The sequence below is a fragment of the Mesoplodon mirus genome (genome assembly GCF_964341445.2).
Source record: "Mesoplodon mirus genome assembly, chromosome: 10".
Lineage (NCBI taxonomy): Eukaryota > Metazoa > Chordata > Mammalia > Artiodactyla > Ziphiidae > Mesoplodon > Mesoplodon mirus.
This window is the reverse complement of record NC_138986.1, coordinates 629,951-645,519: the sequence shown is the minus strand read 5'-3', so window position 1 is coordinate 645,519 and position 15,569 is coordinate 629,951. Positions and strand designations below refer to the sequence as shown.

Genomic DNA, 15,569 nt, shown 5'->3' with positions numbered 1-15,569 from the left:
ATCCAGATAGCATAAATTTCCCAGAGCCAGAGCTTTTTACAGTCAGTGGGGTTGCCTACCTACCTCCTGGCTCTGAGGCATTAGCGATGAGGGATGAGAGAAAAACCAGCTTTTACTTGAGAGGGCTGCAGTGGGACTCTTCCTCAGGGAAAAGTCAGGTCCTTGTTAAGGAAAGAAACTCAGAATGCATCTGGAGGAGAGGGAGGGATGACAGAGGAGTTCTGTGAGCCATGTAAACGATGGTCAATAACTGCTATAAAGCTTTGAGAAGCAGGGAATCAGAAGCCCTTCTTAGGTTTGTTATTACTGATTTTCCTGTGACCAAAGTTAGCAAACAATAAATCCTGCTTTAAAGATTCTTTGGGCTACAACTATCATGTCTATGCTGTGTAGTATGGAACGGCCAGTCCTGGATTATCCAACGCATTAAAACACACAAGTGAAAAGAAAACTCTCTTCTGTCTTTCTGTTTTCCTGTTTATAGATTATTCAACTAATCAGTATTTTTACTGTCCATTAAGTTTGGCATGTGTCTTCGAGTTCTGACTATAACTCGAAAATAGTATGAATTATCACAGACATTACTGCTTGGCTCCACCAAGCCCACCCCCTGCCCCCTTGCAGGAGAAGCCCCGATTGACAGTGGTCTCCATTCTCCACATGGCCGTGTGCTTCAGGGAAGGTGAGCTTCAACCCAGCTCAGGGAGTGAATCATGATGATAAAGCCATGAGAACGTGGTTAAATTCTACCAAGTTAAACTCGTGTATATAGAATCTGAGGGGAGAGCAGGAAGACAGAAAGAACCCGGATCCTTGATCAAATGCCTGAGAAATACAATTTTCCTCTTTTTAAAAAATAATTATGTTAGGTTTTTCGGTTCTTGCAGCTAAAAAGAGCTTAACTAATGGACTAGCAAATAGAAAGACTGCACACTTGGAAGTGTTTTGATTGGAGGGAGAGGTGTTAGTTAGGGAAGTATTAAATATATCAACATCTTTCTTTCAAACTTGGTGACTTCTTTCAAAAGAATGCATGTAGTATATTAAGATACCATTCAAGATATCTGCCTTTGGAAGTTTTCCAAAAATCTATCTTAACATTTACTTAATTTAACATTTTACAAGGTTGCATCATAACATCCTGTAGCAAATTCTAATTTTCTTAAATCTAACTAGGATAATAAATAATTCCCCCATATTATAATCCATCATAAGCATTCACGTATTCGTATATATATATATATGAAAAAGGCATATACATATACCTCTTATACTTTGGGGTAATACAATGTTAATAAATATGATAACTAGTAAGTATAAAGGTAAAAATCCAGCTTTAACTTTGTTGTTAAAAGAATACAATTAAGAAGCTTCAGTTGGAGATATAAAAAAATAGCTAATCAAAACTACTATGAGGTTCACAAATCTATAAATTTCATGTATTTTTGAAAAGTTGAGAAGTGAACACTCTTTAGTACATGTAACAAGCTATTCACAGTAAAGAGCAAATACTAAGGCCAATGCCACGTAAGTTTCAGTTTCATGTTTCGCAGCAACCCAGCTGTCCCACGCAACATCCCAGATCCATCTGCTGGCAATCTATGAGAGAAATGTTTAGAAGACCCGCTTTAGATCGAACATGTTAAGTAGTAATTTTTAAATCTATACAAGTTTGATACTTTTTAGAAGATGCATCACTATCTCAGAAAGTTATATTTTACAAGTAATTTGTCCAATTTTCCCTTTGCTGAGAAGACTTGAGAGTGATGCTTCCTGGGTCCATCTTTTCTTTTACTGGAGCTGCTAAGTTATCTAACACAGAATGAGCCTCCCTTAGCAGAGAGTGTCCGGGGGCAGGAACAGGAGGCACTCTGTAATCTGGGTCTAGTAGTTCTGCATGCAGTACTATTCTGCGGTGTTATAGTCCATAATAAGGAATTATTCTTCCCACCCTTAAAAGATTTTCGACCAAAAGTTTGTCTTGAAATTAAAAAATGGTATTGACTCTGTGAGCAGGCTGTTAAAAGAGAAACCCTAATTCCTTGCTTCACCTGCAAAGCCACACATAATCTTTTTCTGTGGTGGCTCTAAAATGGTCAAAAATCCTCTGTGGCATCTCCCATCAAGAGGCTGTCTATTTTTCCACCCTGTGAATATGAATTGGCCTTGGGACTTGCTCTGAGCAAAAGAATGTAACACTGTACAACTTCCAAGAAAGGCCTTAAGAGGTCTTCTCCTCTCACCTCCTGGAATGCTCTGAGGAGCCCCACATGTAAGGAAGCCCATTCAGTCCACTGGAGGATGATGGCTCCTGTGCAGGGGGACCCAGGTGCCCCAGCCAACAGCCAGCACCAACTGTCACACCTGTGAGTGAGGCCGTCGTGGACCTCTAGGTCCAGCTGAGTCACTGGATGGCTGCAAGTGCATCCGTGAGACCAGCAGAAAATCCAAACAGCTAATCCAGGCTAAGCTGACCCACAGAATGATGAGCAAACAAATGGCTGGTGTCTTAGGCTGCTAAATTCTGGGGTGGGGCTACCTAAATACACCACAACCTCTCTGGTTATTAGTCGAGCACAGTGAGTTCGCCCGCCTTAGCGTCTCTGCGCTCCATGTTTTCTCTGCTTGGACATTCTCCCTGATCTTTGGCATGGCTGGTTTCTTCTTGTCATTCAGACATCAGAGGCCCTTCCCCGTCTCCAGACATCCCAAGTAGTCACTCCGTCCGTGGAGCACTCGTCACCATCTAGAAGCGTCTCGGTCCCCGCGTGTGCACGTGGGCTGTGGTGTAATTCTGTCCTCCCCGGAGCCTTGCTGACTGCCGTGTGGGCGGCAGCCTTCCGCCCAGCCAAGTCCTCCCGCTGGGCTTCCTCATGGAGCCCCTCAGACTGTCCCACCCCACACACTCGCGCTCTACTCATTAGAAACGCACACAGCTCTCGGGGTATGGCACTCTTACTTGTAAGTAATAGTAATAAGCCTTTCTCATGTAGGAATTGCTCAATAAATATTTATTGAATAAAAAAAAATAAGCCTTTCTGTTTATTGAGGACTCTGGGCTGGGCACTCTGTTAAGGATTTTAATACGGATAATCTTATTAAATCTTCACATTAACTCTAGCAAGTAAGTTTTATCATCCCCATTTTACAGAAGAAAAAACTATGTCCAGGCCAGAGGCAGTGTGTGTTGCTGCCAGGATTCATATCCAGGCCAACTGGACGCTAAAACCTAGGCTATTACATTCTCCGCATCATTTTATTTTCTTACACTCTAAATTGTGTTGCTTTATTTTCTTGACTGGAGTAAAAACTCCTTGGCAATCATGGTCCATGTCATATAATTTTCTGTATTTTCCTCAGTACCTATACCCACTATTTAGTGCCCTAAATAAATTTACTGGTTAATCAATTATTAAATGACATTAAATTGTCAAAACTGTTATGATCAAGGAACAGAATACCCATACAATTTAATAAATTAACAGAAAATTACCATTTCTAGCTTAGTATTTTTCAAATAATTCATAGTGAAAGAAAATATAGTTCACATAATTATCCTTTCAGTCAAGATGCACCTCAGGATCTGGAAGTGCCTTTGAGACATTGCAATAAATATCAAGTCACTTAGAGGGGAGACCTCATAGCTGAACTTGGTAGATGCTTATCAGTGAGGTACTTACATTGATTGCCTGACCCGTCTTTTGAATGAATAATACTTTTATAATGAACTTATAACGGTGGAACCCAAATTCTTTGACTGCTAACAATATGCGATCTGCTAATTCAAGCGACAAATGAGAGAAGACTTTGTCATCATATTTGACATCTTTAAGGTTTTCCTTTAAAAAAATTAAGAAAAAGATTTTAATTTTCAAACCAAATATTTTCTAAACAAAAATTGAAGTAGAACATATGTCTGATTAATACATATAACTTTTTGAAAAATATACATGTTTCTAACCAAATAATATCAAATGGTTGATATGTTTACCAATTTATTTCAATAATAATTTTGAAGAAAATTTAGTTGTAGTTATTTATTTTTTTTTTAATATTTGGCGGCATTGGGTCTTTGTTGCTGTGCGCGGGCTTGCTCTAGTTGCAGGGAGCAGGGGCTACCCTTCGTTGTGGTGCTCAGGCCTCTCATTGCGGTGGCTTCTCTTGTTGCAGAGCATGGGCTCTAGGCATGCGGGCTTCAGTAGTTGTGGCGCGCGGGCTCAGTAATTATGGCTCACGGGCTCTAGAGCACAGGCTCAGTAGTTGTGGCGCATGGGCTTAGTTGCTCCACGGCATGTGGAATCTTCCCAGACCAGGATTCGAACCCATGTCCCCTGAATTGGCAGGTGGATTCTTAACCACTGCGCCACCAGGGAGGCCCTAGTTTGGTTTTTAAATTATGTTCAATTGCCCTTCGTTAGCAACCCTTAAGCTTAAGTTTTCCTTTACTAGATTACTGTGCCAAGCAGTTATTAGGGAGACACAAGAGGAATTTTAAAACAAAGCTTCTGGGAATTCTTAGGTAGAGAATCTTAAATGCTTTTCCAATTTATATATTTGCTAAAATTCAGGAGCAGAGCCTGCATTATGTTATTCCTGTCTCTTTTTTTGGCCACGTGGCACGTGGGATCTTAGTTCCCCGACCAGGGATCGAACCCACACCCCCTGCATTGGAAGGGCAGAGTCTTAACCACTGACAACCAGGGAAGTCCCTATTCCTGTCTTCTTGTCTCCACAAATTAAAGGCCACTTCTTTCTAATCCTGTTTCTATGGCTTCTCATTCTACTGCTTTTTTTCTGTGGCCTCCAGGAGAATATCAAGGAAATCAAAGATTTCTCATGTTTGTTACTAAATTAATATATAGCTGGGGGCAGGCGGGGAGACAGATGTGGGCCATGAAGGACTACATTTTCCAACAAACCATAAGCAGACCTGAACCAGCTGGTGAGAAGGTGCCACCTGGCACTGATTAACTGACTCAGACCAATGATAAATTAACCAATGTTCTGAGTTCTAATGACAACAAATGGATGCCTACCTGGTAATTTTATAAGCAGGTAGAATCAAATAAATTACCCATTTTTTGGTTTTGGTTCCCTTCTAGAATGCTTCTGGATCTAAACTGGGTCTAGAAGAATTTAGTTCCTTCAGGCAATTGGCTCAATCTTTTGGACACTTAGTAACATCCATTCTCCCTTCTGAATCTGCCTAAGAGATCCCAGGCTTTATCTACATAAGTGTTCATTTTTAATAAATAAAGAGCACATGCTATAGGAAGATACCTATAAGCTCCATCAGTATATACGGTTTCTGTGTCTAGAACTGTGTTCAATGATCCCTAAATGCAAAGGAAAATCCCCAGCCTCTCTATGACCCCTAGCCTTCCACCTATATTTCCAATAAGCTGTTCCAGGCCCCATCATGCTCAATGCAATTCTATAAGCTATCACATGCAAATACAATTTGAAATTCTACTATATTCAATAAACTTGAACTCAGTCTATGTGGTAGGGCTGAGTGAGAGACACACCAAAATGTATACTCAATCACAAATGCTTGCTATTAGTGTTTAGATCAGAGAATTAATAATTATTTTATTGTATTGAATTTATTTCCTGAAGTTATGAGCCATAATATCTTTACCAAATATCATCTGATAATTATTAATTCAGCTTAGAAATGTATCTATGTCTATGGTGGTGGAGGGAGGTTGGAGGGTGGGTTTTGTAAATATTCTTCTGTATTAATAAAGGTTAATTCATTTAAGAATTAACTTTGATACAATTAAAGGGACATTAATCATTTATACAGAATAAACTAAACATATGCTTTCTTCCCAATAGCTAGCTTACATCAGTTATTACTAAAGGAGTGCATCTTGTAAATTAGAGGTGGGGGAGGGAGATTAGGCTGGGTAGAGTCCCACAAACGGAATCTGGTCATCAGAAAAATCCTGGGTGCCCAAAGGTGAAAAGGGGATTCAGAAAAAGTGGTCCTTTAAACAAACATTCTATAATTAAAAAGTTTTTAATTTGGCCCTTTATCAGGAAAGATGGTGAAGGGAATTCTTTCCATCTGAACCATGTAGTCTTCAGATATCAACACTAGTATAATTAATATTGGTATTAGTATTACAGTATTAATTTTGTAAAATTGAAGAAGCTTTGTTGGACTAGCCTGAAAACATGTGTCTGAGTTTCAGACTGTCTTAAATGAACTTTAGATTCCAGCTGGTTTAATGAAGAAAACCCATGCATAAATTGGGGATTGCCTGTTCTTAAGATGTTTTAGTGTCGTCATGAATCAATTTTTCACACATATTCAATATGGGTTTTTTTATTCATTCCTCCAAATATGGGAGACACATGGAACCTGAAGGATAAATAATTTATGGATAATTAAGAGTTAAATGAAATAGCAAAAGAATATTCCTTTTGGTCTAGCTTTAATCATAGCATCAACATGAAGATTACTGAGTATGACTCCAAAGTACTTTCATATTTTCAGAGATAAAAGCTACAAAAAAATCAATCAGGGTAACTATACTGCCATAAATCTTAATATAGTTATCAAACCCCCAAAGCTAAGATATTGCTATCATATATATCTATCAACCTACCTTTAATATCTGCTGGATTTTCGTTTCTACTGAATAAGCCTGGAATTTCTTCAATGGCTCCATTCTGTATGAATTAGCAAACTTCAGTTTTGCCAGGGCACCCTTCCATTCTTTACCTGTGTCAGCAATTGAGTCATCAAATGGTGGCTCTACGTACTGAACATCATGAACTGATTCTCTCAGTCTTTCTCTTAAAATCTGTGCATACTGAAAGGAGGGAGAGAGAGACAGAAAGAGAGAGATTACTTTTTTAATTGTAAAATGAAATTTCGGTTTTAAGAACCCTGGTGCAATGGGACAGGACTGACACAAAGCTTGGAAATCCATTATAAGACTTCTATGATTATGTGGTTGCTAAATCCTAGATTCACTCCTGGCTATCAATTTGGTAAAAGAAGAAAAAAGAATATAGCTATCATCTATCTATTTATCTATAAACACAAATACACACAAACACAAATTTGAATGCATATATTTAGAACATCCACGGAAGATGCAAAAGAACTAGAAACAAGAGTGGCCCCTGAGACGGCAACTGAGTGGCTAGAAGACTGGTATGTAAGGAAAACCTTTCATGTTCCCTGCCCTGACATTATGAAAATATTATCCTTTATTGTCTTATAATTTTAATTAGTTTATCTTTGAATAAATAATAATTATTTACATAACACATTTGCAAGTCTTAAATTGAAAAGATAACAAAGTGTATTGATTTGGTATATACATCTTTCTGTGCTTTTTACATTCAATATTTATTGTATGACATTCAACCTGTCTTAAAGAACTACTTATTTAATGGCTACTATGGTTCAGTTAAGTACTCTAGGTTCTGAAGTTACAGTGGTGAACTTCATTATAATAACCAAGAATTAATTGTTTTACTTGTATTAACTCATAATCAAGGACTCTGCACTCATGGAGTTATCCTTCTAGTGGGGAGGAGGACTGATAGACAATAAAAACGTATATAGTGAAATGAATAAACCAATTTAAATAGTGGTAATTGCTATACAAATAAAATCACATGACTTGATAGAAACTCATCATGAGGGCCTAATTTGGACTGAATAATTGGAGAAGTCCCTTCAGTCCGGTTTGGGCTGAAGTCTAAAAGGAACAGGAAATAGGAAGGACAAAGAACATGTTTTGAGAATAGACGTGTCTTTGGTGTGTCTGGATCGTTTAGAGTGAGGAAAATAGTAGTAACAGAATAAGGTTAAAAAGGTATCATGGGGCTTCTCTGGTGGCACAGTGGTTAAGAATCCACCTGCCAATACAGGGGAGATGGGTTCGAGTCCTGGTCTGGGAAGATCCCACTTGCCGCGGAGCAACTAAGCTCATGCGCCACAACTACTGAGCCCGCGCACCTAGAGCCCGTGCTCCGCAACAAGAGAAGCCACCACAATGAGAAGCACGCGCACCGCAATGAAGAGTAGCCCGTTCGCCACATCTAGAGAAAGCCCACGCGTAGCAACGAAGACCCAACGCAGCCAAATACATATAAATAAAATAAATACATTAAAAACAAAAAGGTATCATGTAGGTCTAAGTAGAATTTGAAAAGGAATTTGAAATTTATTCTCAGAACGATGAGGAGCCATTGGAAGGATTTAGACGGGCAAGTGATAGTTTCTAATTTACAGTTTTAAAAGATTATTGTGGCTGCTGTATGGTGAATAGATTATAGGGAGATCAGGGCCTGAGGTAATAATTTATAGTTTAAAATACTTGTTTACAAATAATGTTAATGATAAATAACTTCATAACTGTACAATAGCTTTTCAAACCAGGAACATGGTTTGCTTCTTTATTTACAGAAGAACTTTTATTTACAATTAATTTTTTATGTTACAAAGATTTCTTTCAATTTATTCTGAAGCATTAATTCCTTTGATATTCTTTCAATGTCCCAGTTAAGGTGATTTAAAAACACATTTTATGTTTTTAGGAGTTGTATAACATAAAAATACCATTGTTCCCTACTAAAATTTTATTAATTTTAATGTTTATTACATCTTGATTTTCCTACAGTTCTACATATTTCTATCACTCTTCATTTTTCACACCTTACTTCATAGACCAGTAGTTTAAAATGTATACATTAAACATCATATTCCCAGGAATGCTATGGAAAAATATTTATTCTCTACCATTGATGTTTCTATGTGGCAGAAACTGTTATTGGAGCAATGCTTCCCCTTCTTTGCCCTCTGATTTGTTCCTCTCTGAGGGAGTTTATGTGATAAGCAAGTTAGGAAGAGGAAGAGCATGTTTAGTGCAGAATCTCCCCACCTCTCCTCTGGACATCTAATTATAAGAAGTACATATTTTCTGTTCCACCACTGAATATGCTTTACAGAGACAGGACATCATCTTAGATTTATGTTATCATCCAGCTAGACCCATGACTGGGTGAGCTGCTTTAATTTAGGTAGAAATGTTACCAATTTCCATCCTACTTTTCATCCCTAATGGTTTGTTAATATGGTGAGTTACATTGATTTTTGAATGTTAAACCAACCTTGCATTCCTGGAATAAAACACACTTGAGCATACTGTTATAATTATTTTACTGAAGTTTGTACCTTTTAACCCCCTTCACCCATTCTGCCCACTCTCCAGCCCCTTCCCCACACCCCAACCTCTGGCAACCACCAATCTGTTCTGTGCATCTGTGAACTTCCACATATAAGAGATCATATGGCATTTGTCTTTCTCTGACATTTCATTTAACATAATGTACTTGAGACACAGCCATGTTTTTGCAAATGGCAAGATTTCACTCTTTTTTGTATATATACACCATATCTTCTTTATTCATTCATTCATCATTGGACATTCAGGTCATTTCCATATCTTGGCTATTGAAAATCATGCTGCAATGAACATGGGGGTGCATATATCTTTTTGTATTAGTGTTTTTGTTTTCCTCAGATAAATACCCAGAAGTGGAATTACTGGATCACATGGTAGTCCTATTTTTAACTTTTTGAGGAACCTCTCTACTGTTTTCCATAGTGGCTATATGAATTTACATTCCCACCAACAGTGCACAAATGTTCTCTTCTCTACATCCTCACCAACACTTATCTCGTCTTTTTGATAATAGCCATTCTAACAGTTGTGAGTTTTGATATGAAACTTTCCTGATGATTAGTAACATTGAGCATCTTTTCATGTACCTGTTGGCCGTCTGTATGTCTTCTTTGGAAAAATATCTATTCAGATCTTCTGCCCACTTTTTTCATCAGATTTTTTTTTTTGGAATTGGAATTGGAATAGGGATTGGAATTTTGATAGGGATTGTATTATATTCAATCTGTAGGTTCTTTTGATACTATGGAAATTTTAACAATATTAATTTTTCCAATCCATGAGCATGAAATATATTTCTATTATGTCATCAATTTTTTTACATCAATGTCTTACAGTTTTCAGTGGACAGGTCTTTCACCTCCTTGGTTAAATTTATTTCTAAGTATTTTATTCCTTTTGATGCAATCGTAAATGAGATTGTTTTCTTAATTTCTCTTTCTGATAGTTCATTATTAGTACATACAAAAACAACAGAATTTCTTATATTGATTTTGTATCCTGCCACTATACTGGATTTGTTTTTTAATTCTAATGGTTTTTTTTGGTAGAGTCTTTAGGATCTTCTATATATAATATCATGTCATATACAAAAAGCAACAATTTTGCTTCTTCCTTTCCAATTTGAATGCCTTTAATTTCTTTTTCGTACCTAATTGTTCTGTCTAGAAATTCCAGGACTATGTGAATAAAAACAGCAAAAGTGGGCATCCTTGTCTTTTTCCTGATCTTACAGGAAAAGCTTAGTTTTTCACTATTGAGTTTGATGTTAGCTGTAGTTTTTTTTTTTTTTTTTGCGGTACACGGGCCTCTCACTGTTGTGGCCTCTCCCCTTGCAGAGCACAGGTTTCGGACGCGCAGGCCCAGTGGCCATGGCTCACGGGCCTAGCCGCTCCGCGGCATGTGGGATCTTCCCAGACCGGGGCACGAACGCATGTCCCCTGCATCGGCAGGCGGACTCTCAACCACTGAGCCACCAGGGAAGCCCTAGCTGTAGGTTTTTGATATACAGCCTTTATTATGTTGAGGTACACTCCCTCTATAACCTTTGTTGAGAGTTTTTTTAAAAAACCATAAATGGGTGTTAATTTTTGTCAAAGCTTTTTCTGCATCTATTTGATCATGAGATTTTTTTTTTGATCATGAGATTTTTATCCTTCATTTTGTTAATGTGGTGTATCACACTGATTGATTTGCAGATGTTGAACCATCCTTGCATCCCTGGTATAAACTCCCATTGATCATGGTGCATTATCTCTTTAATGTGCTATTGAATTCAGTTTGCTAATATTTTGTTGAGGATTTTTCCATCTATGTTCATCAGGAATACTGGCCTATAATTTTCTTTTCTTGTGGTGTCCTTGGCTGGTTTTGGTATTGGGGTAATGCTGGCCTTGAAAATGAGTTTGGAAGTGTTCCCTCCTCTTATATTTTTTTGGAAGAGTTTGAGAAGGATTGGTATTAATTCTTATTTTAATATTTGGTAGAATCCACCAGTGAGGCCATCTGATCCTGGACTTTTGTTTTAGGTAGGTTTTTGATTACTGATTCAATCTCCTCACTAATAATCAGTCAATTCAGATTTTTTCTTTCTTCATGACTCAGTCTTGGAAGGTTGTATGTTTCTAGGAGTTTGTCCATTTCTTCTAGGTTGTCCAACTAGTTGGCATAGTGATCTCTTATGATCTTTTGTATTTCTGTGGTATCAATTTTAATTTCTTCTAATTTCTGATTTTATTTATTTTTCTCTCAAGTCTTGATCAGTTTGTCTCCTCTCTTCACTTGGGGACTCCAAAGATAATAAAATTTTGCCTGAAATTTTCCCATAGCTCATTTCAGATTTTCTATTGCTGTCTCTAAATTCACTAAGCCTGCTCTGCAGTGTCAAATCTGCTGTTAATTCCACTCAGTTTATTTTACATTTCCAACATTATATTTTTCATCTTAGAGGTTTGATTTGGATTTACCACGCTTAATCGTTTCTGATTTTTTAAAAAATATTTATTTATTTATTTGGCTGTGCCCAAGTCTTAGTTGTAGCAGGCAGGATCTTTGCTGCCGCAGGCGAGATCTTTGTTGCCACATGCAGGATCTTCAATGAGGCATGCAGAATCCTTAGCTGCAGCATGCAGGATCCTTAGTTGTGGCATGTGGGATCTAGTTCCCCGATCAGGGATCGAACCCAGGCCCCCTGCATTGGGAGCATGGAGTCTTAACCACTGGACCACCAGGGAACTCCCTCTCCTCATTCTTGAACAGAACATAATATTAACTCTTTTATAATATCAGTATTTTATAATTGCTTTAATGTGATGAAAACTAATATAATACAATAACTGTTTTATAATAACCGCTTTAGTGTCCTTTAATACTATTTGTATCTTTTTATCATTTCTGGGTGTTTTGTTTCTTCTCTCCATTTTGAGTTGTACTATTCTGCTTCTTTGAAGGTATGCTAATTAAACACCAGATATTGTGAATTTTACCTTCTGTTTTTGCTGTATATTTTTGTATTCCCACATGCATTCTTGAGCTTTCTTCTAGAATGCAGTAACTTGGAAACACTGTAATCCTCTCGAGGCGTGTCTTTAAGCTTTGATAGGCCAAACTAGAGAAAACCCTAAGTCTAGAGGTTTTTTCCCCCAATACTGAGACAATACACTTCTTAGCACTCTAACCAATGTTCTATGATTTACATGGTTTTCCACTCTTACTGGTGGGAAAAAAAGTCTATTTTGTGCGAGTTCAAGGATTTTGTTCTGTTTCTTTTGGGTGGTTCTTTCTCTAGCCACACCTGACTTCCTCACCAGATGCACTGATGTACTAAGCTGAAGACTTGAGGAAAATCCTCTGCAGATCCTGGGAACTGTTTGTACAGCTCTCCTCTCTAATACTCTGCTCTTATATCACCCTGACATACCCTGACTCCCAAATCATTCTCAACTAAGGGAGACATCTTCATAAGGTATGGGCTGGAAGCCCTCACCAGGCAGTACATTAGGGGAAATCTTGGGGCTCACCTTTCTTGTTTCTCATCTTTCAAAGATCACAATCCTGTCTTGCCTTACATCCAGCCAGTGGAAATAAATACTTCATACATTTTGTGTAATTTTCTGTAGTTTCTGGTAGAAGTTACTCCATGTTGGCTTCTAGTAGAAGTCCTTAATCAGAAATAAACCTGCTGTTTTAATCATCTGTCAGACCGCTTTATGTTTTAGTTGCGGAAGAGCATTATAGCTCTCCAAACCTCTTAAAAGTGAAATCTTTATTTTGTTCTTTTCGATTAATAGAATGCTTCTCTAGGGTACTGCCATCTTCTTTTCCTCTCACAATACACCCAAGGGATACAACTATATTATATCATTAACAGTGGCTCTCAACTGCAATGAATTCCTTGGGCATAGGGCATGCATTTGTGGTTTAAAAATAACAATCATAGGGCTTCCCTGGTGGCGCAGTGGTTGAGAGTCCGCCTGCCGATGCAGGGGACACGGGTTCGTGCCCCGATCCCGGAAGATCCCACATGCCGCGGAGCGGCTGGGCCCGCGAGCCATGGCCGCGGAGCCTGTGTGTCCGGAGCCTGTGCTCCGCAACGGGAGAGGCCACAGCAGTGAGAGGCCCGCGTACAGCAAAAAAAAAAAAAAAAAAAACAATCATAGATTCTAATATGCTGAAAGCTCACATCTCTGCCATTTCTTCCATATATATATTGGCTTTTGATTTAGTATTCTCTTTATTAAGGGTATTTTATCTCTTAATTAAGGAAGAATCTTTGTAGTCACTTCCAAAAATTAGAAATAAGTTTTAAATATGAAGAACTTTTTGGTATCTACTAAAACAATCTGAGTTTAATTATTTAACCTATTGATATGGCATTTCCTTATGTTGAGCCTACAATCCTAGGGAAAAAAAGAGCATGGTCATGAGATTCCATTACATTAATGTATTTATAAAACCTGTTTGCTAGTATTAAAGATTTTCAAATGTACATAGACAAGTGAGACTAACCAAGTTTTCAATTTTCGGTAATTTGTTTAAGGTTTTGGAATCTTTGGTTGCAAGCAACAAGCACAGAATCTTGTTAACCATATATATAACTAATTGGAAAGATATGGAGTAGCTCACAAAATGGGAGAGAAGCCTAAAGAGTCTGACACTTGAGGCAGTTCAGTATGCCGCCTTCAATTTAAATTAATCTCAACCATTTTCTTTAATTATTACAGGAAGAGTTCATCTAATCAGCCTAGTTTTGGTCTCATCCTCACCACAAAGTTAAGGAAGGTGACTGACAGTCCCACCAAAACTCTATCCAATAGGGAATTAGTTAATTCTCCAAAGGAAAACTGAGTTGCTACTAGTAGAAGAAAATAAATGGATGCAGGAAAGAGAAAATCAAAAGACATATATAACCATTAAATTGTGTGTCCTAATCTTTCTTATGCTCAGGATCATGAGAATAATCAGCTACCTGAAAGTTAGGAATGACTAATTAGTGACTCACTGCCCTCAGGCACATTTAGTGAGCATTTGTGAAATCTTTTCTCAGTCTCTTCCCAATTCAAATTTCTTACCTGTAGAAGCCCAGATTTTAAAGACAGCTATGGTTAATCACATTCATAGCAAATAAGCAAGAACTGCCTTGGTCCATGTCCCCCTTTCCCCAGATTCTGGCCTATCTACCAAGTGAACCTATCTGTCATCCCCTCCTTTTGGATTCAGACTTCCTCACTTTTCAAGACTTCAGACCTTCAGTAGACAGTAAGTTTATAAAAGGCACCTCAAAATACAAATATTTTTCATTACTGCAGGCGACCTGTTTCTCAGACTTATTACGAGGCAATACAACAAAGTTTCTGGGAGCATGAATTTAAAATCCAATATATTAAGGTTTCTAGCCTTGCTGTGCTTTTTCTTGGTTCTGCAAACTTGCCCTATTTATTTTTCCTCCTTTTGTTTCTCTTTCCTCTGTAAAATGTAGACACCAAAGAGCAGTCATTAGAACCTGAAATGCTGCCATGACTTTTTTTGGGGGGGGTGGGGTGGGAAGGATTCTGTTATTTGAAATAAGGATCTTCAAAAATTAGTGTTTTGCCTATTATCTCTCCTTCATCCTGTTGATTATGGGTCCCACGAAGTAGGTATGAAAAGAAACAATTATAGGCAAGTGGACCAGAAGTCCCAGCTCTATCATTACAGTTTTGTACTGTAATGGTTTTCACACTATGCTCATAAAGAAATCATGGTGTTATACCACCAATAAAATTGAATGTCATTTTGCATTAATTTCAGACAGTAAGTTAATGAACAGAATTATTTTCAATTTAACTTTCTCGTATGTTCTTCAAATACTGAGGCTGCTGTTTACAAAAACTCAAAACATCCCATTGTTCTGCTTGGTACATCCAATCCAAACATTATTGTTATTATTTTGAAGCACAGCACACATACACCTACTTCTGGCTAGTAAAGCTGCGGTTTGTGTGGTGGCAGTACACACACTAAAATTACGTATTTCTGGGGAAAGCGCCTCTTAGGAAACCTGAGCAGAACAAAGCTGAAGAGAACTGAAGAAGCTTTTTCAGTCAGTTAGCGCGGTGGTCTAGGGTCTACACCACAAAAGCCGGAGCTCTGCAGCCTAGGGGTTGGCCCTCGTCCCGAGTCTCCTCACTCACTGCCTCCTTCTCGAACATGCTAGGCCTCCTCTCTTTCCGAGGCGTCACCGGCGGCTGCTGAGGCGCCACAGCCGAGGACGGCTTCCCTGCCTGGCCCCACTTCTCCATCGCGCAGGCTCTCGCGGACGATTCCCGCGAGAGGTTCTCGCTCGCGCCTGCGCCGCGGAAGCCGGAAGTGCGCCGCAGG

General features: G+C 38.4%; 1 protein-coding gene across 1 annotated transcript; it reads right to left on the bottom strand.

The window, feature by feature from the left end:
• Positions 1-1,376: 1,376 nt before the first annotated feature.
• Positions 1,377-15,518, bottom strand: DYNLT2 (dynein light chain Tctex-type 2). The gene is made up of 4 exons (XM_082633501.1): positions 15,383-15,518; positions 6,618-6,824; positions 3,681-3,839; positions 1,377-1,599 (listed from the first exon to the last, which is right to left on the bottom strand). Exons 1-4 carry the CDS (start codon positions 15,488-15,490, stop codon positions 1,489-1,491), a joined length of 585 nt encoding a protein of 194 aa, XP_082489627.1. The 5' UTR covers positions 15,491-15,518; the 3' UTR covers positions 1,377-1,488.
• Between the last annotated feature and the right edge of the window lie 51 nt (positions 15,519-15,569).

Coding starts and splice junctions, on each gene's coding strand:
- DYNLT2 (XM_082633501.1), bottom strand. CDS start 15,490: ATGGAGAAGTGGGGCCAGGCAGGGAAGCCGTCCTCGGCTGTGGCGCCT. Junction 6,825..15,382: donor GCATGTTCGAGAAGGAGGCA/GTGAGTGAGGAG, acceptor CCCTCCTTTCAG/TATGCACAGATTTTAAGAGA. Junction 1,600..3,680: donor AGACGGGTCAGGCAATCAAT/GTAAGTACCTCA, acceptor TTTCTCTCATAG/ATTGCCAGCAGATGGATCTG.